A 26713-nucleotide genomic window follows, 5' to 3' on the forward strand; every position below is an offset into this window, starting at 1 on the left:
ATGTTCTAGAGAACTTCCTGCTGAAGATATGTAGTCTGTGTCACTGTGGAAACCCACGATATATAAATGGTGGAGGAGAACCTGAAGCTGCAGAAAATGCCTAACAGAGTCAAACTGGCAACCATGAGTCTTGAGTGCTGAAGTGCAACTGCAAAGCCATGTCAGCTTTGATTGGATCAGATTTTCATCTTCAGGGCCACAGATAGGTCAAATCCAATCAGTTTTATCTCTGCAAGCGATGCTATTCATGATGAATGCTACACGGGGACATGCAAGCTGCCTCAAGTCTGCATTGTTCATGGTTATTTAAGAAGACTGCATTATTTACATGGTGTAAACAATATCAAGGATATTATCAGCTTCATTTAGCAACCATGTGAGCACCACAGGGCTACGACACAAAATTTTGCTTAGAGGGTATCATCAAGGCATTCAAGCTCCCTCTCATCACTGAGCAGGTCATTCCCGATCAGAGAACATAAAACATCTGCCACGGAGAGGCCCAAATCTGCACCTTTGATACGCGTCACATCATGATCTCTTTTAAAGGGATTTCTAGATTCTGGGAGATTGATCCAGTAGAGGATCAGGATTTACAGTGTGAGGATTATGAACACTTATATTGGAAACATTAGAGCATTTTACACCTGCCAGCACAGAGATAAAAAATTGAGGTCAGACATTCAATCCTATCATTCATGCCCTGAGGAAAATAAAGTTAAATATTTAAAATATCCACCAATTTTCATTTTAATATTACTGTAACAGTATATGAAAGACTTTTGCCCGGTTCGACCCTGTTTAGATCTCATTTATGTTTATTTTTTGTGAGTAACTGTGTACATCTACATCAACTGTAGTTCTAACTTCTAATAGATTTGTTGTGGTACAAGCAGTGCAGCGTAATGCATGTATGAAAAAGTCTTTAGATTTACAAAGAACACAAACATATACACTCAGTCCTCCAAAGCTGGACTCTGCTGCAGAAATACTTTTTTTCTTCACCCTTTTAATAAAAAATAATTTATTTAATAGTATAAGGAGCTTGGAAAGAAAAGCATCTGGACTTTTTTTTAAAAAGTTGGTTGAAGACTTATTTAATAGTTTGCCCAAATTCTCTACTCTAGATGATGAAAATGTTTTAAAAATTCAGTTAATTTCCAATTGGAAGCACCAAACAGCAAAGTGGCTTGGTATGTCTTTAAAGAAAAGCAACCTACTGAATTCGCCCCTTTAAAGAAATGTGTGTTTGTGTGTGTGAGAGAGAGAGAGAGACGACCTCACTCGGTATTCTGCTGAGTCAGAGCTAAGGGAGCTGGAGGGCATTCCAAACATCTGCAACACAAACACATTTGCATGTCTGAAGGCTAGCTGGTCTCTGATTCTGCATTTGTAATTTTGATTCTGGAAAATGATGCGACTTTCAGACTGCTGTGTTGGTTGATGATGCCATAGTCATACACAACACTATAGTTACTATAGTTACTATACTATAGCTGTATAAAGAGTGTCAACAATGAACACGTTAAACCTCTTTTTTTTATTGCTATCATTCATATTCATACACAGACTAAACATGCATAGTGTTACTATTTATTTACAATAAGGAAACTGAAGTCTATATTAACATGGTACTATAGTGTATAAATAGATTGTACATGAAGATGTCCCAAGAACTGTGAGGCTGTTATAATAGCCAGTGTCTCCTGGAAGATTGACAGGTCCCACAAAAGGACAGAAGGGGGGGGGGGGGCAGTCCAACTGTTGCTCCAAACATGTCCAAACGATCTTGTTTGCACCTTCACCGTCAACAATGCTGTCCATTTAGAGCAAACAGGCATTTACATTGTAGTTGCAACTGTGGAGCCATACCTTAGGACAACCTTACGACTCTGTGCGTCCACACTGACAAGATGCTTCAGTGGTTGCTTTTGTGGTTCTTTGGCTCCATATTGGCATTCATTTCTTGTACTTTTCACTGAGAAGATTACTATCAGAACTATGACTGTGGTGCCATATTATATAAAACCCGGCAGTCTATGTTTTATCACGTTAACCTTTCCCCCAGATCAGTGCGTCCAGAGAACACAGTCACAGATCATTCATTTCTTTCAAAGTTTTGAAAAAAAGTGAAAAAGAAAACAGAAGTTTGAGCAGATTCTTACTTTAAACTCAGATGAGAGCCCAAATCAAATGAAAATATACATCTTGTTCATGAAACAGTCTTTTCTTACTCTTTAGTGATGATTCCTCTCTATCATGTTGAACCAAAACAAATCAAGCAACGGAAAAACCCCAACAAAAAACAAAAGATACGATTGACAATCATGCAGGAAGAGCATAAACAAAAAAATATCCTACTTTTGTATTATAATCAGACAAAGATCAATCAAAATGTTTGGTAGTTGATGGTATATTCAAAAATGGTTAAAAGGAGAAGTAGAAGCTAAAATGAAGCACATTCAAATATGAACAATTTAGCTCGTCACTGCACACTGAGAAGTAGTTCTTAGAAATGGAACCTCTGAGACTTGTATCATGGTGAAACTTGTACCAGTTTTCATATTAAATGAGTGATATTATGTCATAGCAATACTGAGTACTGAGCAATAAATAAACATGCACCTCTGATATTCAACTGAATCCTGTTTTCTATCTGAAATATGAACTTCATGCTATTTCAGAGTTCTTCAATGAATAACAAACATGACATAACTTGAAAAATCTCTTGGGAACTAAAGGGAAACGAAGAGGAATGTTTGAATTAAATTGAAGTCTTTGGTTCTTTGGTTCACAACGCTGACAGAGAATGTGCTGTATCATCTCAACTGAAACAGTTGAGAGTTAACAGTTTACAAAACTGAAGAGTTCCACAGTTGAGTACAGTCGTTTACATGCACTCATAATGTTCATGAGGGTCATTTTGTGTTTTTAAGGTTTTCTTTAAACTTGTCTTTTCCAAGGTGGGATGATTGTACAACATCTTTAATGATTGTAAAGAAAAAAAAAACAAGAATTGGGTGTTTGAATTTCTTTAGATATTTGCAAATCTGCACAGCCTCAAACCTATACATAAAGGCTCAAATATAAAGCATGCATTCAAATATTCAAAGTGCCGCTCAAGGTTCTCCGATGTCTTTTAACTTGACATGGCCAAGGCCTATTAACTTCTCGTTCGTGATCATCATTGACAAAAAGTTTTTTTTTTTGACAGCCCTCATTCAATTGACCAGTACTCATGAAAATGGGGAAGTCCAAGAAACTCAGAGAAGATCTGAGAAAGAGAATTGTAGATTCACACAAGTTGGTCAAGAAGGTCTCTTGGCACCATTTCTATAAACTGCAGATTCCAAGATTGTCAGGTCAATCAACTTTATATCAGTGGAGGTTCAAATGTTTCACTAATTTGCCAAGGTCAGAAAGAAGGCCCAAAGTTTCACCTTTAAATGAGAGTAAATTAGTTAGGATGTTTAGGAACAACTAATAAACCACTAAGAAAGAAGCTTGCAATGAACTGGAAACGCTGGGACACCAGCGTTACTATCGACAGTAAAGTGAGTTTGATATCACCATGGACTAAGAGGGTGCTATCTGAAAAAAAAAAAAACGCCTCTGCCTCAAAAGCTCACATCCAATTTTCCAGCTGCCCACATACAAATGCTTTCTAGAGAAAGGTTTTATGGTCTAGTGAGACAAAAAATGAGCTATTTAGCCACAATAAAAAAATGTGAGACTTTTAAAGCTAAGAACACTATACTACTAGCCAAGCACGGTGGTGCTAGCATCATGCTCTTGGGCTGTTGTGCTGCCAAGGGTCTTAATACATTCCATAAAGTGGATAGAACAAAAAAGAAAGGAGGAGATGATTATAACTTGGATACAACTGGATGTACAACAGAAATACAATGATCCCAAACACACATCAAAACAGGTTTTGGATGGGACAAAGCAGGCTAACACTGAACATCTGGAATGAGCTTCCCAAAAACTCTGATCTCAGCCCCATTGAAAATTTGTGGTTTACGCTACTGCACAAAAGTCTTGCTTTTTAAAGTTATTAAAGATGTATCATATACACAATCATTCCACCCTGGAAAAAGAGCAGTTCAAACAAATGATTAAAACCCCAAACTTACCTTGACATCCATGCCAACGTTGAGTGTATATAAACTTCTGACCCAACAGTACCTCAAACATTTCTATGTATTTTCCATTTAGATAACTTTCAGATGACAACATCCTATTTAAATATTTTATCCATTTCATATTTAAATCCATCTTAAAAATTTTAACACTTTAACTGTCCGATCCATTGAAAAACCACAGTGAAAACACTACCAGCCAACCCATAGAGAGAGAAATACTGCATATATTTATCACTGTAACATAGTACCTGTCTGTATTGGTATATGTCTGCTGTCCTTTATATTTACACCTGTGTTTTCCATTATGCCTGCCAGTTAGTATGGAAACCCAAAAGCTCCAATATAAATAAATAATAATACAAATAAACTGAAGTATACAGATGATCTAATGAGATTATTTCAGACACTATTAAAATTAAGCTACTATAATTTATAAGAAATGTTTTGTTCTACAACGTGATTTACAGGATGCCATTTTCAATGACGCTTTATTTCATGTTAAGTTTTTCATTAGATATTAATACTTTTTCTTACTAAAACTGCTGTGGAAGAAGACAACATATTATTCATGTGAAAAATTAAATAATAATTTTCAGTATGAACTTTTTTCAGCCTCTTACAGAGAAATTTTGACCCACTCTTCTGTACAATATTGATTTAGTTCCGTTACAGCTCTCTTAAGGTGCCACTACTGCATTTCAGTCAAGTTTGAATGTTGTGCAGTCAAAACACCTTGGTTCTTTTCTTTTCCAGCCATTCTGCTGGAGACTTGCTGGTGATCTTGTGATCATTGTCCTGTTCAATGACCCAATTCCAGCCAAGCTTTAGCTTCCAGGTGGCCTTGAATTTATCTCTAGAACACTTTTGTGTAAAGACTCCTGTGAACGTTTCTTTTTTTTCTTTTTTTCACATGACTATAGAAATTATGTTCCTACAACAGTCTTGCTAGCTGGCAGTTATATGTTTAAAAGCCTATTTTATTTTTGAACTCACAAGATTAGTCAGCGCTCTAAAATCTAGCAATTTGATGAAAAAGAAAATAACAATCTGGACTGAGAAGACTGAGAAGCTAATCTAGCTGGTTGGCTGGCTAGCATACTCTAGGCTGGGATTTAACAAAAGTAAAGAGTATTTCTACATCTAAAGGCCGAGCACATATATATATAAAATCTCACTCTATTTATTAACATGAATTTTCATTTGTAATTTGATATTTATTTATTTAACATGGATCCCTTTGGACTTCCATATCTTGGAGTGTGCAGGTGTGCTTCCCTTTATGAAATAGCAGAACAGATTCATACCGTGACAAGTGCCATTAAACTGTTCACGATAGCCAGATTTCCAGAATACAACTGAAGGTATCCAAGGCCACTACATTTATAGAAATGAAAAAAGGGTCATATGCAGGCTGGGAGAAACAGTACTGCAGTGAATTAAAAATAACTCACACAAGGACACAGAAGAATGAGAGCTTTCAACAATGAGTAGAAAGCTCGTCCTTTGGAGGTTTATATTTCTCAACACATGCTCCATTGTAGTGATTTTTCCACCTCCCTTGCCTGTCGTTTTCAGCCCTCTTCTGCCATCTGTTACTTTTGCTATTTCACTCTAAATGTTGTGCCTGCAGGCAGAAACAGGAGTTGTAAAATATCAATGATCAATCCATCATAAAAGAGACTCAAAGTGGAATGTGAATTTGTTCACACTCAATAGCACAGGTGAATTCTGTCATAAAGCCTTCAATTACAGCTCCATCCTAAAATAAATATTAAAGCGTGACAGAATTTATAAAATATCACCATGTCATAGTCAGGTAGGCCAATTTTTATCAAAACCAATTCCATCAAATTTTAAGCAATGTCATAGTTTGAATACTTATTAATATTTAAAATGGAGCTGCAATTATGAGCATTCCCTTTTTCCACCAGAACAATCCCATATGACAATGCGACCTCGCTCATGAGTCCAAATGTAGAAGTTTTACACATTCAACCCAAAACACACCTGAATTACACTTACTGTACGTATGTACAGTAAGGTACACTTATTGTCTACTAACACTCTCCATCTTAAACTCTCCTGGACATATGCAGCACTTAAACAAATGCTAAAAGTACAGATAATATGTCCAGTAGAGTAGGTTAACAATGACAAAAGACAGTGGAAAGGTGACTCTGGAGTAGTTGTCTATATGGTGGGGGTTCTCCACATGACAACAGTGTATGGCGCGCAGAATCTTGCGGAGGGTGGCCAGAACAGTGAGGCACCAGTTGGTGTGCTCTGGAGGTGCCGCCTCAGGCTTGGGCTCACTGCCCGAGGGGCTAGAGGGCCTGACAGCGAGTTCTGTTGAGGCGGGAACTGAAGGAGAAGTTGCAGCGGGCTCCTTGCGCCTCTTGGCCCTGTTGGAGTGAGTGGAGATGGTGGTGACGATGCCGTTCATTTCATCATCAAAGTCGTACATTCGGTGGCCGTACTGCAAGATAGAGAAGAAAGATTAGGTTTGAATTAAAACAAAAACACAATGCGTTTACATCCGAGAAATCCAACTTACCCCAAAATGCTCATGGTGACATGATGATGACGATGATAATGACAGCGACCACCATGATGAACACAATGACTGTGACAACAGTAATGACCACAACAATCAACAGTTAATGTAAGTACATCCAGGAGTATCTCACCATGAGCATGTGTGCATCAGCGTGAGTGAGGGTGCAGAAGTGGGCCACAGCGTACTCAATAAGTGCTCCGAAGATAAAGCTGAAGCAGATCCCCAAATACACATCGATGGCCTTGATGAAGCAGTTGGCATTGGGTAGTGATGTCCGGGCTCCCATCATCAGAGTTGTCATGGTCAGTACTGTGGTCACTCCTGGCACAGAACACAGACAGTGGTCAAGTAGGATTCTTTGATGAACCACTAAAGACCTAAAAAGAAAACCACGTTTTTTTTTTGTTTTTTTTTTTAACTTAGCCTCAGGCCAAGGTCAGCTTTGAACGGGAGTTATTGGTTGTAAATGCAGAAATGCCAATAAAAAGCTAAATGTTGATAACCCAATGCATTTCAACAAAAAAATAAAAATACAAAAATAATCCAGCTTTTGCTCTTCATAGCACCAGTTTTACCAATGGAAACTCAGGTGATGGTTTTCGTGTTTCCTGGCAATATGCTGACATACTTTGTAAAGAAAATGAAACGAGGCGGGATATTTGAATGGACAACACAATCCATAAGTATTATCCAAGTCGAACCCTGCACTGAGTTGCACCTTGTAATCTCACTGCTGACCTTAGTGTGCAATGAATGTAACAGCAAATGATTGTCACGACTGGGCGGCCAATACAGGGAAGAGGACTCAGACACCACATGGAGGCTCGGAGGTACAAACTCAGGGGGCTAAGAAACTGAATGAACTCACTCTATGGCAGGCAAAAACTTCAGTGTTACTAGATACAATACTAGAATATTTGGACACTATGAACAAAAGCAGAACTACGAAGCACTAACTAGGCTAGAACTATCTCAGCAATAGTCACAAGACATGAAAACATAAAACAAGAGTCACACTACGAGTGCGGCAGCAGAGTCCAAAAGGAAAAAGTCTCTTTAGCCAGATGGGGGAGCAGCCAGGGAACCCGACACCAGGTTCCAGAGCAGGCACCCTAAGGTGGAGGATTACGGAGCTACGCTCACAGAGTCATTTTACAGGTGGAGGCAAGGCTTGGGGGGGGGGAGTAAGGTCCGGGTGAGACTAAACCAGTCCAGGTTCACTTACTGTGAAAATTTACATGCTTAGATGTTTCCACTAGATACAACTTCAAGAAATGATCATCTAAAATCACAAACTGAAAATCAACACTACCTACCAGTAAGTCCCTGATCTCAGCTTCACTGAGTAAAAGCTGAAAATTCCAAAAGTCAAAACTATCACAAAGGAGAAATCCCTTTGTGAATCCTCTGGTGAGGTCCATCAGTTGGCAACCATTACAAAACAATACTCAACACAGTGTTAAAAATAAGCATTTTAATTTGTCCGGTTACATCTGAGCCCATCAGAAATTGCAGATGGTGCATTTAACTTCTTAACTAAAGATGAAAGTCTACACTTTGATTGCATCTCAGTCACTTTAGGTTTACTATGATGACTGACAGAGAGCAGGACACAGCAGCAATAATAACGCTTAAGTTGCAGTGCAAAAATATATGACATTTGCTCAAAAAGAAATGTTCTAAATCTGATTCTGATGATTGAATGAACAGAAAAATGGATTATCCCATACCTATGCAAATACGTGCTGGAACAGAAGACAAGGAAATCCAAAATGAAACCCATGAGAGGACCACCAGCAGGCTAGAGGGGACATAGGTCTCCAGGATGAAGTACAGAATGCTCCTCTTCAGCTCAAAGTGGAAGACAAGCCTGGGATAATTGCCTGTAAGAAGAAAGACAATAAATACACTAAAATTTAGTACATTTACATGTATTGATGTAATGCACAATAGTCTTTAGTAACAAAACACTGCTTTTTAAAGAATTAAACAATGGTTTTGGTTATCATTGTTACCAGTTTCATAGATGGCCTCTGAGACAGATGTGTAGTGGCCTTCTACTGTATACTGAGCCAGCTGGAGACTGTCTAAACCACTGACAGACTCATTTCCTCTGGTCCAGTAGAACATAACATCATTTATGTTGTAACCCCCTAAAGAGAAGAAAAGATGACAATGAAGAAAGCTGCTCTAATTACTATACAGGATAAAATAATTAATTTGATCAGTGAAATTTATCTGTAACTTTAATGATTGTGTGCATGGAAGCAGTGGGAGAGTCTGCAAGCAAAAAGCATATAACAAGAACAGCTACACAATTTATTATGATATTATCATAATAAATTAGGCAGAATTGAAATTTAATTTTTTAAATATCAGTGTTGTAAAAAACACACACAAACAATTTTTTTCTCTGGAACAGTTAGCGGTTTAATGATTTGTGCAATAACTGGTTGATGAGCTCTGATGCCACTTATGCTGAAATGAGTGTGAGTGTGTGTGTGTGTGTGTGTGTGTGTGTGTGTGTGTGTGTGTGTGTGTGTGTGTGTGTGTGTGTGTGTGTGTGTGTGGAGGGGAGGGTCCTGCTGAAGAGCTTAACTCTTGCCTCTTACCATAACAGACTAATCATGCATATTGCACTGGGCCCTAGAGAGCCTAGATAACCCAAATAAAGCTTGGAAAAAGAAGACATGCAAAATTAATATGATCAAAGATGCCACGGTTAAGTGTGGTTGCGCCTTTGACAGAGCAATGTAACAATGTGTAATCGTATCAGTTAGTAATAACTAGTGTTTCTCGTGTAAAAAAGAAAAAAATAAGGATAAAGTGTGATTAATAAGGCTTAACTTCTTAGGTGTATTTTTCTCATTTATCTGCAGAGGGAGCAAGAGAATAACAAAAGCGTGAAGACACGCTGTTGGCAGAAGCTGGTGTGCACCTCAGTAATCTGCCTTGCATGAAACGCTCATTAATTCTCTCTGTTTAAACCCATATGGAGTCATGTATTATTGACCAGAGCCACAATACTAGAAGCATAGCTTTCCTAATGAAGGGCAGTGGTGACTTTGAACCTGAAAGGTCCAATAAATTCACCTTTTTATATTTCATTGTAATTCTCTTGGTAGAGGAATTCATTATTCTTCTGACCTAAAGCCCTATCGTTACTGTACAAATTAAGAGACACAGATGGTCAGTGGCAAGCTGTGCAATAGCATGGAAAGAGTTACATTCAGTGCCCTGTAGCAAGCAGCCAAGAGTGTTGTATTTTTTTGAAAGCGTCCCCACAAAAATTTGACTTACAGCCATGATTACAAAAGGCCGTCACTTTCTTTTGACTCTTTTTGCTGTCAGAATGCGGAAAATATTTACCGCAATCTTAATTTAAATGCCCCTCACCCTCCCACGACGACGCTCTCTTTAAAGCCTCCTCCTGTGCAGAGGATCCACTTTTGGCACAGCATTAAAAGAAATAAATCCTTGAATATACATCTTCATAAAGAGACACAGAGACCAAGCAAGCGGGAAATAGAGATTGAAGGAGAGGAGGACAGGAGGGGAGAGAGAGAGCGAGAGAGATGGAGAGAAAGCAGCAGAGATAGAGAAGCACGATGAGAGCGAAATGGCAAAGGGGGAGGGGGGGGGGGGGGCATACAGACACAGAGAGAGACAGAAGGAAACAGATGCAGATATTTAGCCTGGAATTATTAAAGCGGTGAAGGAAGGATCCATCATCCTCTCAGTTACCTAACGTTAACCTCCAGATGCCTTTATGCCTGCTGTCAAGTGGCACTGGAGCTCCAGCTAAATGTTTTATTTGGCACTGAGGTCCTGGTGGGCTTCTGGCAGGGATCTGACTTAGCTTAGCCCAGCTGCCGTCATTTAATAGCATGGAGCAAAAGCAAGCTGGGAAGCAAAGACAGTAGATGAGCAGGTGGAAATAGTGGAGAGGTGTGAGGAAGGCTTTTTCTTCCAACCATTTACTGCACAAGGCAATGAAAATGTGTCATAATTAGGAAAAATGGTCTCCCATTTTCAGCAACGTGTCACGAAAAATGTACACTTTTTAAAAAGCGAGGAATTTTTGCAGTGTTGTGGCAGAGGTTTTCATTCCACAGTTATTAGGGTACATTTAAAGGATTTGTAGGATTAGATGGTTTTGGTTCGAGGGACCCTAACTGACCCTGCAGTATAATGACTGTGGCTTTAAGATTATTCAAAGTCTAACTGAATAGTTTGACATTTTAGGAATAAACTTGAAACTGTGCATTAAAAGCCCCTTTGAATTTATATGAATTTTGCTGTGGCACGCCAGCTATTGTTAGATTCATTCTGTTTGCTTTAATAATTCTCCTGAATGGACATGCGTGGTGAAAAAGAAAGTATACCCCCTGTCAGCTTTTTATGTATCAGGCCATAATAAATACAAATCTGGTCCTTAGCAACCTCAGACGAAGTACAAAGCCCGACATATTACACCGAGTCATGATTTAACAAAAGCTAAGTTCAAGTGCAGAAGCAGGGCATGAAAAATTAAGTACAGCTGTACTGTTTCCACAAGAATTAAGAGGGAAAGTAGCAGCCAGGTGTTCATGATCAAACTGATCTTCAGCAAGTAACACCACATCTATAATAGTAAAAGTTTTGTCAGTTCACTGGTCTGAAGCAGTCAGTTGTGGGTTATGCAATGCAAAGGAGGAACGATATCTGCAGTGATCTTAAAAAGCAATTCATGCTGCCCATCAGTCTGGGAATGGCCACAAGGCCATTTCCAAAAAAATTAAAGTCCATCATTCTACACTGGGAAAATGTATCCACATGTGGAAAACATTCAGGACAGCTTTCAATCTTCCCAGGAGCGGACATATCAGCAAATATAGCCCAGACTAACAAGCCTCAATGGGCATGTTAAATGTTAAAGTTCATGACAGCATAATTAGAAAAAGACCGAACAAGTCTGGCTTGTTAGGAAGGGTTGGCAGAAGAAAGCGTCTTCTCGATAAAAAGAACTTGACAGCGCATGCTTTGCAACATCACATCAACATCACAACCATATCCTTTAGTTTTCTACAAATGTGTCGGTGTGCATTACGATCAAGCGCCTTCACTTTGGTATTGTCTTTCCAAATGCAATATATCAGCACAAACACCTGATACCAGCTGTGGAGCACGGTGGAGGAGAGCTGATGATTTAGGTACCTCTGTCACATCAACCCTCTGTGTGTCCTCCTTCACTGCATCCATGAATCTCTCTGTGGTCTTCCTATTTTAGTCCTGCCTGACAGCTCCATCTTCAACATCCTTTCTCAAATATATCCACTATTCCTCCTTTGCACATTTACAAACTATCTCAGTCTTGCCTCTCTAATTTTGTTCCCAAACCACTCAGCCTGGACTGTCCCTCATATATATTATTTCTTATCTCGTCTATTCTGGTCACTCCCAGTGATATAATTTAACATCTTCAGCACCATCACCTGTTTTTATTTTTATGTTTTATATTTTAAATGTTGTCTGGGAAAAAAATCCCCAGTAACTGGTGATTCTGAATTGATGATATGTGTGAATGATTGTCTGTGCGTTTTAGCTCTGTGATAGACTGTGATAAAGGGCAGGTGTACCCTGCCACTAAGCGCAATCGCGCACTGCAGGCACGGTGTCTGCGCACAAAAAATCTAACCTAACCTGAATTGCAATTAAAATAAATACGTTAACAATTCATTCTGCATTGTGAGTCAGTAAGTGACCGGTGACTGGGTGCTCCAGCCAATGATGCGATTCACATTCGTATATACGCCGCTAATCAACATCGTTGACAGGCTATGGCAGCGTCCTTACCGGTGTTTTAGTTAGCAAAGCGGCGTGGCTGATGTGGAGTGAAGCCATGTTAGTGACAACGTGTACAACCATTGGAGATGTGAGCAGGACAGACGGAACAATTGAGGGAAAAAGTGTGGACTTTATACCAGTTTTTAAATTGTGTTCATAGGCCAAGTAAAACCAGAGTTATGATAAAAAATATATGCAACGTTTGGTTTTCTTCCTGAATACTGTCGTTGTTTATATTTACTGCGGGAAGAAACGGTAAAAAACTGCGTTTTATAAGGAAAACGCTCGAAAGCCTGTGAGCAATGACAACACAAAAACCTCCACCCTTTCCTATTGGTCGAAAAATGTACCATGTCGACCAATCAAAAAATGATATGCCAACATGGCATTTATTGTTTAGGAAGGGGGGGAAGTTTTAGGAGTGACTGCAGTGTTTTGAGATGCAAGAGATGTTTAGCTCAAATCTTGTGTAGTTAGTGTGTAGTGTAGTCAATAGTTTGGTTGTGTGTGTCAGAACAATGAGGCGACTGCTGAATGTTACAGGAGTGATACATCTCCTGTTGTCAGGCCTGCAGGCTGTTGTTCTCCTTTATCTCATAGTGGACAGAAATTATGTTTTGGAGTGGCACAAATAATTTGTGTGGCATCAGATTTGATGCAGAACAGCTGATTGTTCTGTAAATAGTTTGAAATGTTTATTTTAAAAAAACCGCCTTGGCAGCATTTTTAGGTAAACAGCTGCAAAAAACTTTTTTTGAAGAAGTAACTATATAATTAATTGCCCAACATTGGTCATCATATACTGTATTTTGCAGACAGAGAGTTACAGACTCTCTCCCAGACCACAGACTCATACTCATAATACAAGTCAGAGCTTTATTTAAAAAAAAGAAAAGAAAGAAAGTTGTGTTTTCAAAATTGGAGTTCAAGTTGTTTTTACTTCCAATAGTGTTAACATACCACACAGGTCATGAACAAGATTTATTTATTAATTTTCATTGTAAGTGGGCTAAAGCACTTAATTAAAAGTAGTCTAACATAAATGTAAATGCTTTAATTTGATTATTTTAATAAACCATGTGACTTGGATGGAGTCGATGCTAGCGTGACCACAGTGCACACGTCTGCTGTTGCTCACAGTGGTCCAAGGGACCGCTCAGGGAGTTTGTGTGTTTGCTCAGACACATGAAAAATTAGAGGGAACACTGATTAAGAGCTAACCATAGTTGGGACTGTATCCAGCCCCGCCCTGAGATTCTGAATTGGAAATGCTGTAAAGAAATGGGATGTTTTTACTTTTTCATTATTAAGGGTAGACAAATGCAGAAAATGATTTTTCCATTTAACATTTAGTTCATAGCACAATACAGTGTGCAAAAAATGAATTAAATGAGAAACCCTGATAGTATGTGGATCTGTCTACCAAACTGTTGTCATGCCATGTTTTTGTAATTTTTGCTTTCTTTTAGCTCTTTTTTTTTGCCAAAGTACGTTAGGGTCTGTGTGCAAAGATGGCATAGATTTTCTATACAAATCATATCAAGCTGAGCATTGACAGTGCTGAAAAGGAGGGCACGAATTACAATATCAACAGAGTAATTCATGGTGGAAAAAGAAAACTTTTAGAAAGAAGGATTTTGTAACCTAGCAACAATGAGAGCTTAAGAGAAGTGCTATAAAAATGAGGTGACAGGCATTTCCAGTGCAAAAAGTGCTTTATGTGGACATGGACCCCTATTAAAACAGTGCTCCTCTATGAAATACTGTCTTAGCTGTCCAGGCTTTTCTTACATTACTGATGTCACCATGGAAAATATTTTTCCATTGCTATCTTTTCAAACAAAGAATGCACAGCTGCCCCAGTCTGCCATTTTTGCTCATTACAATGCTTCTGCTAACTTTAGTATGTTTCAACCACAAGTAAAGTATTTGTAATGTTGTTAGCTGTAATAGACTTCATGCACTTACAGCAATGTTACCACTGGCTTGGATTATACTGTATGCCTCTCCTCTCTGGGTTGAACCAGAAAGGTTTTACTTGTCTAAGTCACTATACCAATAAGGAAAGGCATCTGGTGTACAAATCTGCCAATGAGTAGCCAAAAGTAGGTCTTAAACAACAGCTGGGTGAGGGTTATTTTTATTTTCATGTCACCTATTATTACTATTTTTCTTACCATTCTCTTATGGTACATTTGACCAAACCCTAGCCCACAAAGTGCAACTGATGTTGTTGAAATATGGCTGTATATCAACCCAAGCCACAAGCCTTTTCCTAATATAACCAAGCACTTAGGTGCCTAAAGCAAAACATGATTAGACTCCGACGATGCCATCATGCCAGAATGGGATCCCAGCAGTGACAAAATTTAAGGTTGTATCCCTCAGGGTCTAGACATTGGTGATGGTCAAGATGAAGATGAAGGCTTAGATGGACCTGAGGTGCATGAACGAGTCTGAAAGGGAGAATGATGGTAAAGCAGTGAAATTTAAACCACATGGAGTAGAGGCTGACTGGCTCAAAGAAACTGGACTAGTGTAATGATGTCAGTTTTGAGTTTGAGTGTTTTGAGTGGTAGTGATGTAAAGAACAGATTAGCAGCCGAATATCCAAGAAAGCAGCAAAATGAGTGATTACAGATCTTCCGTGTTGAATTTGCACAAAAATTTAGTAATTTATTTTGGTGTATCTTTACGAAAGAGCACCATGAAAAAAGCAGCGGCATTTACGGGAGCACTGTATCTGACATCGTAACAATAAGACTAGTTTGGACAGTTCTAATCCTCTAACCCAGTGGTTCTTAACCTGGGTTCGATCAAACCCTAGGGGTTCGGTGAGTCAGTCTCAGGGGTTCGGCAGAGCCTCCGCCTTGACATGCGCGGCTCATTTTGTGCACCAGTAAAAAACATATCTATGTCTTGAATTTGGAAAAAAAAATCCATCCATCCATCCATTCGCTACCGCTTATCCTTTTCAGGGTCGCGGGGGGTGCTGGAGCCAATCCCAGCTGTCATAGGGCGAGAGGCGGGGTACACCATGGACAGGTCGCCAGTCTGTCGCAGGGCTAACACACAAGGACAGACAACCATTCATACTCACATTCACACCTAGTGGCAATTTGGATTATCCAATTAACCTATCCCCACAAACTGCATGTCTTTGGACGGTGGGAGGAAGCCGGAGTACCCGGAGGGAACCCACGCAGACACGGGGAGAACATGCAAACTCCACACAGAAAGACCCCGGCCTGATGGTGGATAAAGCATAAAGAAAAAAAAAAAATCACATTTTATTTTTCACTAAAGAGGGATTCAGTGACTGCACATATGAAACTGGTGGGGTTCGGTACCTCCAACAAGGTTAAGAACCACTGCTCTAACCCTTTGGGGGTTTCTTCTTGTTAATAGGGAGTTTCTTCTCCCTACTTTCAACAAGTGCTTGCTCATAAGGGATAATCTCATTGTTATGGTTTTCGCTCTAATATTGCAGAGTTTTTACCGTACAAATAAAAAGCACCTTCAGGCAATCATTGTTGCAGACCATAGCATCCTCCCTACCTCAACCACTGGCTGTTTTTCCTCTCGTTGCATTTTTTTTAAATTTTCATTTTCTTGACTTTCATTGTGCAGTGTTTTTATAGGTGGTTCAGTTGTAACCCGAGGCACTAGCTGTATTTTTCTTTTTTTTTCACAGCAGCAGTTATGTCCTTTATGAAACATTTCATCAAGACTGAAGTAAATCCAGTTTATGTATGATGTGTGACATTCGTGCAGTTTTACAAACACACACACACACACACACACACACAACCAATGCAGAACATGAAAGTGATCCATTTCATCCTTTGTTTTGATCGGATTTACTTGAAATTATGCCCACCCACCAACAACTCTGCCACAGCTTCAGGTAGCAAAGATCAGATTTTCTTTAAATATAAAGTGGCCTTACAGCTCTCCAGTTGTAGCGTGCAGGTCTGCTTGTCCATGGGATACTTGGTCAGGTCCATGTTGCAAGCCACAGTGGTGGTAATCCTAGACAACAGAAATGTTATTTAAGTCCATGAAAAAGGTTACCAACGGCAAATGATATTTGTTATTCCTGGAGACTTTGAAAGCATGAAAGTGGCATACAATATCCTTTTCAAATTAGCTTTTCCTTTAATTGCTTAACCTTTGGCTACAATCATCTCAGTGCTTTCTCATGTATTCCCTCCAGGCACAGCACTGAAACATTTACCACAGCTGTCCCTTTCCTCCAGCACCTCATATTTCTCACTTCACTCTGTCATTTTTCACAGCTCCAATTCCCCAAGGTGGTCATTTCTCTCCTGACTATCTTTTCTGGCTTGTTTTACTCTCACTAGTCGTGTTCTCTGACTGTGAAGCACCATCCTCCTCCACATTTTTCTGCCACACTGAAGCGTAGACGGTAAGCACTTCTTTGTATTGAAAGCAAAGGTCCATGAAGACTGGAGAAACTCTTATTTATTCCCAACAATAAGTCAAGAAATTGAATTTCGCTGTACTTAAGGATGACACGTCTTGTTTTTTTTTTTAAAAAGAAACACAACTCATGTTCACGTTTAAAATACTGTACTATATACGGATGGACTGTGAAGAGAGACTACCTAACTCAGGTTACTATAACATAACACCCACATACCCCACCAGTGGTCGATTTAGTTGACTGCACATGATTTGGAAAGGCACACACCTGTCCATATAAGGTCCTATGGTTGACAGTGCATTTCAGAGCACAATCCAGCCTGGAGTCTGCAAAAGGTACCTGAAGGACTCTCAGACCATGAGAAACAAAATGCTCTGGTCTGCTGAAACCAATACTGAACTCTTTGGCCTGAATGCCAAACATCATTTCTGGAGGAAACCAGGCAGCGATCATCACCTAGCCAATACCATCCCTACACTTAAGCACGATGGTGGAAGCATCATGCTGCAGAAATGTTTTTCAGCATCAGGAACTGAGAGACTAGTCAGGGTTGAGGGAAAGATGAATGCAGCAATGTACGGAGATATCCTCGATGGCAACTTGCTTTAGAGCACTCCGGACCTCGGACTGGGATGAGGGTTTATCTTCCAACAGGACAATGACCGTAAGCACACAGCCAAGATAACAAAGGAATGGCTTCTGGACCACTCTGTGAATCTTGTCGAATGCCCCAGCCAGAGCCTAGAATTGAACGCCTGTTGAACAACCTCCCCAACTCCCCATCCACTGTTTGCAAGGTTCTGCAAAGAAGAATGAATCTGCCTAAAAGTAAGTGTTCAAAGCTTGTAGTGTCATACTGAAAAAAGACTTGAGGCTATTGTTGTCAGAGGTCAACAGAGTACTGAGCAAAGGCTGTGAATATTTATGTACATGTTTTATTTATTTATTTTAATAAATTTGCATGAGTTTGAAGGAATTTATTTCCACTTTGACATTATGGGGCATTGTGTGTAGAATTGTGAGGTGAAAAATACATTCAATCCATTTTGGAATAAGGCTGTAAAATGACCAAATCTGGAAGGAGTTAAGCACTGAATACTTTCCGCACAAACTGTATATCGAAGAATAATTAAAAAAAACAAAAGAATTGAGTCAATGAAGTCAAATCCAGATCATGGACAGCTCCTCAATCTGTTGATGAGTTGAGGTTACAGCATGTGACAGTAACACAGTAGGCTGTTTAAATCCCTCTCACCACAGTTTTAAAAAAGCTGCCTGCTTGACTCAGTATCTATGAGTGCAAAGGTAATACAAATTTGAGAAGCCTGCCAAGATCCCATCAGATCTTAAGCCTTGCACACAGTACAATATCTGTTTCCCAGATCCTAACAGGACTTATGTTGCATTGATAGCCCACAGCTCTTTGTATTGCCAAATCACATGGTCCTATACTCATACAATCCAATACACAAGTAATAGAATTGACAAAACTCCCTGCTTCGCAATCACATTATCTCATATTCAACCCACGCTTCTTCCCTCAGCCAATGTTCCTATCCATTCCCCGGACTACTTTTCATTGTCTGTCAAAGCAGAAAACAATAAACAGAACAAGCCCATCAACGCACAATCTTTATTTGTTACCCCACCTTAGTGCGTAAAGGACAGTCCCGTTGGGGAAGATGCGGATCAGCCTGTTCTCCACAGTGATGTCATGGAGGAAGGATTTCTTGGAGTCAACAATAAACGTGTCTGGGACCCAGAGGAGCTCAACTAGTCGCCCGTCAAGGCTCAGGCTCTTGTTGCCTTCAAACACCAAGCGCTCATCAGTCCATCGCTGGCGGAGGAATATGGTAGCCGTGTAGTCCTGCAGTAATGAGGCCCGAACAGGTCATTAGCAGAGCTGATACACTGTTTTTACAAAGCATGTCAGTAATGTGCTGACAGACAAGTCATGTTTTTGCAAACCGAGCTCAGTGTTGTTGTATTTTTACAATTTTTGCAATTTTTACATAGCCCAAAGCCCTTATGTGCCTCAAACAGCAGTAATTCAAAACATTGCTTCAAATCAGCAAGTTCTGTTCAAGTTTGTTCTGTTCTTTTAGCACACTGAACTTATTTTTTTCTTCATGACATTATTTTTCAAAGTCTTACTGTTGCATCATGTGAGACAATGTAACCATTTTCATGTGTTGCATGCTAGCTGTAAGCAGAATTTTCTCACAAAGCAAGCATTGCAGGAATGAACCATTCCCAAAGGAAAGTCATTGTTGCACTCACTATTTAATTAAGGCTGGTCGACCACTCTTAGTCAAGAAAGTCCAATCTCATATGAGCAAAACGAGTATGCACTTCCAGTATACTGAAACTTTTGTAGCTTAGTTTTTTGATAAAGATTTTTTCTTTTAAACATGGATTAACTCTTGAAAATATGTTTTAAATTCTGTCTTCCCTACTTTTAATTTTAAGTTGCTTCATTGAAGGTCCAGCATGGGGATGATTATCTATGTCTGTTGACCTTACATGTCCTCAGATATGTAAGTTCCAAAATGCAATCCAAAAATATAAAGTGCATAAAATTCTTTAAGTTTTTCTTCCAAGGAGCTAGACTTTCTGGTAATTTTTTAAAGTGGTCTTAAGCAATAGTTTACTAGGCTTCCTAAAGGTATTTCAAAGTTGTTTTCTGGGTTTTGGCTTCTTTTTTCATTTACTGAAAGCCGTGTCCTTAAGAAGCAGTAAAAAAAAAGGTCCAGCAATGACCTGACACAGGGCCTCAGAGTTATTCCACCACACTATTTGCTGAAGCGAAATAAATTATCTTAACAGAATAGTGGCATCAAGAAGCAATTCTTAGGGAGGATAACATGAGAGACAAAGCTGAGGTATGCCAATTATACAAGAACTGAGCTGAAAATAAGTGACAACAGGTCTAATAGAGTGATGAATACAAATTCAAAGTTTCATCAATATGTATGGAGGAGTTTAGAAGAGGGATACAAGAGTGGGTCTCTACTTAACCCTATCTTTTCAAATTATTGGAATTGTAAATGCAGAAAAATACCATCAGATTTTGATCCACCATGTAATACCATCTGGAAAGCATCTGATTGGCAACAGCTTAATTTTTCAGCGGTGCGATGATCCCAAACTCAAGGCCAATGCAGCACAGTATATTTGTATAGAAAATACACAGTGGAAAGCTATCAGTCATGGACTGGCCTCCAGAGATCCTGGACCTCAACATTATTGAAGCGGTGTGGGATCATCTTAACAACGAACAGAATAAAAGGCAGCTGACATCCAAAGAAAAGCTTTGAATGTAGTTCAGGAAGCTTGGAGAACTATTGGAGAAGACTACTTGTAGAAATTTTGAGAAAGCTTGAAAGTTCAGACAGCTTTGAAGAATAAAGGTGGTCATACCAAAAAAACGTGTACACATCAGGTTAAAAGAAGTGAGGAAAAAGGCAATAAACTTTTCATAACTGCTAACAGGTATGATGCTTTTTCAAACATTTCACAATACAGACAGACTGATCAATAAACTCGGAAAAATGATGTGTTCTGACCTGCATTGCACAGTTTCTTGTTGCATTTAATCAGTTTTAACCTTTGTGGTTTATTAGTTAGGGACCCATGAAATGTATCGATACTACCAGTCAAAAGTTTGGTAATGGTTTTTCTTTATTTTCATGACTATTTACATTGTAGATTCTCACTGAAGGCAACTATAAAACTATAAATGAACACATATGGAATTATGTAGTAAACAAAAAAGTGTGAAACTGAAAACATATTTTAGATTTTAGATTCTTCAAAATAGCCACCCTTCGCTTTCATTACTGTTTTGCACATTCTTGGTATTCTTGTGATAAGCTTCATGAGGTCGTCACCTGAAATGGTTTTCCAACAGTCTTGAAGGAGTTCCCAGAGATGCTGAGCACTTGTTGACCCTTTTGCCTTCACCCTGCAATCCATCTCATCCCAAACCATCTCGACTGAGTTTAGGTCAGGTGACTGTGGAGGCCAGGCCATCTGGTGCAGCACACCATCACTCTCCTTCGTGGTCAAAGAGCCCTTACACAGCCTGGAGATGTGTTTGGGGTCATTGCCCTGTTGTAAAATTAATGATGGTCCAACTAAACGCAAACAGGATGGGATGGCATGTCGCTGCAGGATGCTGTGGTAGACATGCTGGTTCATTGTGCCTTCAGTTTTGAATAAATCCCCAACAGTGTCAACACCCCACACCATCACACCTCCTCCTGCATGCTTCACGGTGGTAATCATGCTTGTAGAGTCTGTCCCGTATTCAGTAAGTGAAAATAAAATAAACAATAAAAGGTGAATCAAATGGACCATTACGGCAAGGCTGGGATGGTCAGTTTGGTAAAGTAAATCCGTTGGGCATCTTTCTTTGCCTTTAGACAACAATTCTGATGGCAAAAGAGCCAAACGGGACAGGCCAAAAAAAAAAAAAATCATGCTTGTAGAGACCATCCAATCATCTTTTCTGTGGGTGGAACCAAAGATCTAAAACCTGGACTCATCAGACCAAAGCACAGATTTTCACTTGTCTGATCCATTCCTAGTACTGCTTGGCCCAAACAAATCTCTTCTGCTTGTTGCTTTTCCTTAGTCGTAGTGTCTTAGCAGTTATTTGACCATAAAGGCCTGATTCTCCTCTGAACAGTTGATGTGTCTGCTACTGGAGCTCTGCATGGCTCTAATCTGAGATGCAATTTCTGAGGCTGGTGACTTGGATGAATTTATCCTCAGAAGCAGAGGTGACTTGGGGGTGGCTGTAGCTCAGGTGGTAGAGGAGGTCATCTACTGATTGGAAGGTTGGTGGTTCGATTCCTGGCTTCCCCTAGTCTGCATGCCAAATATCCTTGGGCAAGATATTAACCCCAAATTGCTCTCTGATGCATCCATCGGAGTGTGAATGTCAGTTAGAAAGCACCTAGGAAAAATGTGCTTGTGTGAATGCACAAGTTGTGTAAAGCACTTTGAGTGCTCAGAAGAGTAGAAAAGCGCTATATAAGAACCAGTCCATTTTCCAGCACTCTTGGTCTTCCTTTCCAGTCTTCGTGTCAGCCAGTTTTGTTGTAGTGCTTGATGTTTTGACTTTGACTGAATATGTCACTTGGGGACACGTTCAAAGTTTTAGCAAATTTCTGGACTGACTGACCTTTAGTTCTTAAAGCAATGATGGACTGTGGTTTCTCTTTACTTAGCTGATTGGTTCTTGCCATAAGAAGAATTCAGTTGTCAAATAGGGCTGTCAGCTGTGCCAACCTGACTTGCCCATTAAGAAGGCAAGAAACTCCACAAATGAACCCTGACAAGACACACCTGTGAAGTGAAAACCATTTCAGGTGACTACATCATGAAGCTTACTGAGAGAAGGCCAAGGGTTTGCAGCGCTGCCAGCAAAGCAAAGGGTGGCTACTTTGAGGAATCTAAAATATAAGACATATTTAGACTTTTCTTTCAATTTTTTCTTTGCTACATAATTCCATATATGTTGCTCTATATATTTAATGTCTTCAGTATTTATCTACATTGTAGAAAGTAGTGAAACTAAAGGAAAGACCATTAATTAAGAAACTTTGATTGGTAGTGCATGTTTTCATTGTTTAATTTCAGAACTCAGTAGTGTGATACTCTTACCATGTTGATCTCTGAAATGGTGTCAATGCTGGCAATGTCCAAACTCATACCCACTGTTACCGGACCATCTAGAAAAAAAGAAGAAACCATTCAAAAACATACTGCTCTATGTTCACACACTGCTTACTCCCTTCACTTTTAGTCTACATTAATCTTTGTTAATAGTCTATCTGGCAGACTGACAGACAAACTAAAGTCTATGTTTTGCTTGAAAATAACTTTTTCTGTGGCACATGGAGAAAGGCTGAGCTGTATCATGACACATTATTATATATTCAGGTTGACCTCAGCTGGTTATGAGTGCTGTGAGTGTCACTGCCCACTCAGCTGTGTCTACACAGACACAAGTAATTTAGAAAGAAAACCAGAGGACCGAGTTTAGCACCTCTCCCACTGACCGCTGCCAAAACAGACTGAAGATCTCATTATGAGTGCAGCCTTGGGATGACACAGCTGCCACTGGGAGTGTGGCTGTAGCCACAGTTGGGCTTTAGTTCTCACAATTTTGGCTGTGAAACATTCACATTTAAGGCCACGCTTCTTATCTTATTTTCATGTGACAATTTAAAAAGTTCTTATGTTTTATGTTAAAGGGTTACAGCAGCAACATGGCATAAGAGATGCAAATCTAAAGGCAATGCTGGAGCCTCACTGCAGCAGAATGTTAAGTAGAGTTTTTGGTGCCAGTTGTAATTTTCACGCACACGGCACACAGAATCCAGGTGGAGGAGGGTCCCACGGCACCTGTTTTATATGACCAAGGCAGTTTAGCAACACTTTATCATACAAAGGTACAGTAGTGTGGCAAAAGCTTGCAAGGTTATCAAGTTTTAAGGTAGTGATCATGGCATTAACAAAATAGATTTCTCAGGTCTTCAGAAAAAGAATTGTGGATACTGTTGCAAACAAAAAAACTGTAAATATTAAAAAACCATCTCTAACCATGCAGTTTGCTGTCATCATGCAGACATCCAGCCAGCTTTTGGGCAGACCATTCTACAACTGTTTGTTGTAATGGATTTCACTGTATTAAATCATCAAACCCTTACAGCATCTCATCTCTAAAACACGGGGATGGGAGGATAATTTTTTCAGGGCTGTTTGGCTGCCTCAAGGGCAAGAAGGCTACCATCACTGATGAAGCAAAGCATTTTGAATCAGATCAAATTATGTCAGGAAACAAATGATCTCAGTTTTAAGAGAGTGTGGGTAATGCGACAAGAAAACAGTGCACAGAACACAAGATGTTCTACCAAAATACAGCTAAAGAAGACCAAAGATTCGAAGCTCCAGAATCACTTAAATCCAACAGGAGTTGGACAAGAGGCCTGACGCAAACCAGTCATGTGAGGAAACCCAAACTTGAATGTATTGCTTTAAAATTGTTCTAAGGTGATGTGTTAGAGGCCTGATCAATATTAACCAGAAATGTTTATTTGTGAGATAAAATCAAAGGCTCACATTTTATCAGGTCGAATTTGATTTGATGATGTTTTTTTACTTTTAGCCTAAGACATTTGACAAAGACGACGAAAATAAATACAAAACGCAGATTTCAAAAGATGATTTCATTTAATAAGGGAATAATGCTATTCAAGCCTATCTGGCCCTATGTGAGAAACTAAATGCCCCCTAAACCTGGTAACTGCTTGTGCCACTATTGGCAGCAAGTCTGCAACCAAGCATTTGCTATCAACTGGCAATGAGTCTTTCATGTCACTGTAGAGGAATTTTGGCCCACTCTTCTTCACAGACTTATTTAATTTTAACCACATTTGAGAGGTTTTGAGCATGGATTTAAGGCTAGACTCTGACTAGGACACTCTAAAAACTTTGTTTTGGAAGTTTTTGAGCCATTCACGATAGACTTGCTAGTGTGTTTCAAATCATTATCCTGCCCAAATGGGCTTGACCTTCAGGCCATGACTGATGGCTGGACATTTACTGTCGGGATTTTATGGTAGAGAGCAGAATTGATGTTTCTATCATTTACAGTTACTTTTACGACAGCTGTAACAGGATTCAAGCTTTCTAACAAGTTCATCTTTTGTCTCATCAGTCAAGAGAATATTTTGCCAAAAGTCTTGAGAGTGGTCGAGATGTTTTTGCCACATTTGCCAAAAACATCTTGACCAACCAATCCGTTGGGATATTTTTGGTCAGCAGTGGTTTTGCCTTCGAACTCTCCCATGGATGTCATTTTTGCAGAGTCACTTTCTTTTTTCTGAATGATGAACACTTACCATAACTGAAACAAGTAAGGCCTGCAGTTCTGTAAATGCTACCCAGGGTTCTTTTATGAGATCTGAATGATTCCTGGAGTCATTTTTTTGGAGGCCCACACTCCAGCGAAGATTCTCACCTGTTCCAAGTCTTCTCCTTTTGTGGAGAATGGCTTTCAACGTAATTCCCAAAGCCAGTCCCAAAGCTTTAGAAATGGCTTTGTAATCCTTTCCAGACTGATAGATGTGAGGGACTGTTTCTCATCAGTCCTTGAGTTTCTTAAGACCGTGCCATGCTGTGTTTCTGTCATGTTTTGTTCAGATCCTTTAGCCTGCTTCACTTTGTCAGACAGGTGCTATTTAAGTGTTTTCTTGATTCAACAGGTAATCACACCTGGGTTTGGCTAGTGAAAGTGTCCTCGGGGGGGGGAGAATAATCACTTTTTAACTTACGGCCAGTTATTTTTTCTTATAACCTTTCTTTAATTTAAAACTATTAGAATATCAACAAAACAAACACGGGAAAGGGAAAACATTCAAAATTTCAAATACAATGATCTGCAAAGCAAAAACAAAGTGTATTCGAAGTGGCAGTGGCTGTGTGTATATGTATATATATACAGGGAATGCAGAATTATTAGGCAAATGAGTATTTTGTCCACATCATCCTCTTCATGCATGTTGTCTTACTCCAAGCTGTATAGGCTCGAAAGCCTACTACCAATTAAGCATATTAGGTGATGTGCATCTCTGTAATGAGAAGGGGTGTGGTCTAATGACATCAACACCCTATATCAGGTGTGCATAATTATTAGGCAACGTCCTTTCCTTTGGCAAAATGGGTCAAAAGAAGGACTTGACGGGCTCAGAAAAGTCAAAAATAGTGAGATATCTTGCAGAGGGATGCAGCAGTCTCAAAATTGCAAAGCTTCTGAAGCGTGATCATCGAACAATCAAGCGTTTCATTCAAAATAGTCAACAGGGTCGCAAGAAGCGTGTGGAAAAACCAAGGTGCAAAATAACTGCCCATGAACTGAGAAAAGTCAAGCGTGCAGCTGCCAAGATGCCACTTGCCACCAGTTTGGCCATATTTCAGAGCTGCAACATCACTGGAGTGCCCAAAAGCACAAGGTGTGCAATACTCAGAGACATGGCCAAGGTAAGAAAGGCTGAAAGACGACCACCACTGAACAAGACACACAAGCTAAAACGTCAAGACTGGGCCAAGAAATATCTCAAGACTGATTTTTCTAAGGTTTTATGGACTGATGAAATGAGAGTGAGTCTTGATGGGCCAGATGGATGGGCCCGTGGCTGGATTGGTAAAGGGCAGAGAGCTCCAGTCCGACTCAGACGCCAGCAAGGTGGAGGTGGAGTACTGGTTTGGACTGGTATCATCAAAGATGAGCTTGTGGGGCCTTTTCGGGTTGAGGATGGAGTCAAGCTCAACTCCCAGTCATACTGCCAGTTTCTGGAAGACACCTTCTTCAAGCAGTGGTACAGGAAGAAGTCTGCATCCTTCAAGAAAAACATGATTTTCATGCAGGACAATGCTCCATCACACGCGTCCAAGTACTCCACAGCGTGGCTGGCAAGAAAGGGTATAAAAGAAGAAAAACTAATGACATGGCCTCCTTGTTCACCTGATCTGAACCCCATTGAAAACCTGTGGTCCATCATCAAATGTGAGATTTACAAGGAGGGAAAACAGTACACCTCTCTGAACAGTGTCTGGGAGGCTGTGGTTGCTGCTGCGCGCAATGTTGATGGTGAACAGATCAAAACACTGACAGAATCCATGGATGGCAGGCTTTTGAGTGTCCTTGCAAAGAAAGGTGGCTATATT

General features: G+C 39.7%; 1 protein-coding gene across 2 annotated transcripts in view; it reads right to left on the reverse strand.

The window, feature by feature from the left end:
• Positions 1-1519: 1519 nt before the first annotated feature.
• Positions 1520-26713, reverse strand: part of LOC146695882 (gamma-aminobutyric acid receptor subunit pi) — an 81636-nt gene continuing 56442 nt past the window's right edge. For both annotated transcript variants that reach the window (XM_085478357.1, XM_085478356.1), the window contains 7 exons: positions 22646-22713; positions 18625-18842; positions 16478-16560; positions 8718-8855; positions 8433-8585; positions 6833-7023; positions 1520-6621 (listed from right to left, as the gene is read on the reverse strand). In XM_085478357.1, coding sequence (XP_085334483.1) covers positions 6256-6621; positions 6833-7023; positions 8433-8585; positions 8718-8855; positions 16478-16560; positions 18625-18842; positions 22646-22713 — 1217 coding nt within the window. In that variant the 3' untranslated portion in view covers positions 1520-6255. The remainder of the gene's footprint in view (positions 6622-6832; positions 7024-8432; positions 8586-8717; positions 8856-16477; positions 16561-18624; positions 18843-22645; positions 22714-26713) is intronic.

The sequence above is a fragment of the Copadichromis virginalis genome, linkage group LG13 (assembly GCF_057382275.1).
Source record: "Copadichromis virginalis isolate Kocher_CV1m ecotype Utaka linkage group LG13, C_Virginalis_male_GT1.1, whole genome shotgun sequence".
NCBI lineage: Eukaryota > Metazoa > Chordata > Actinopteri > Cichliformes > Cichlidae > Copadichromis > Copadichromis virginalis.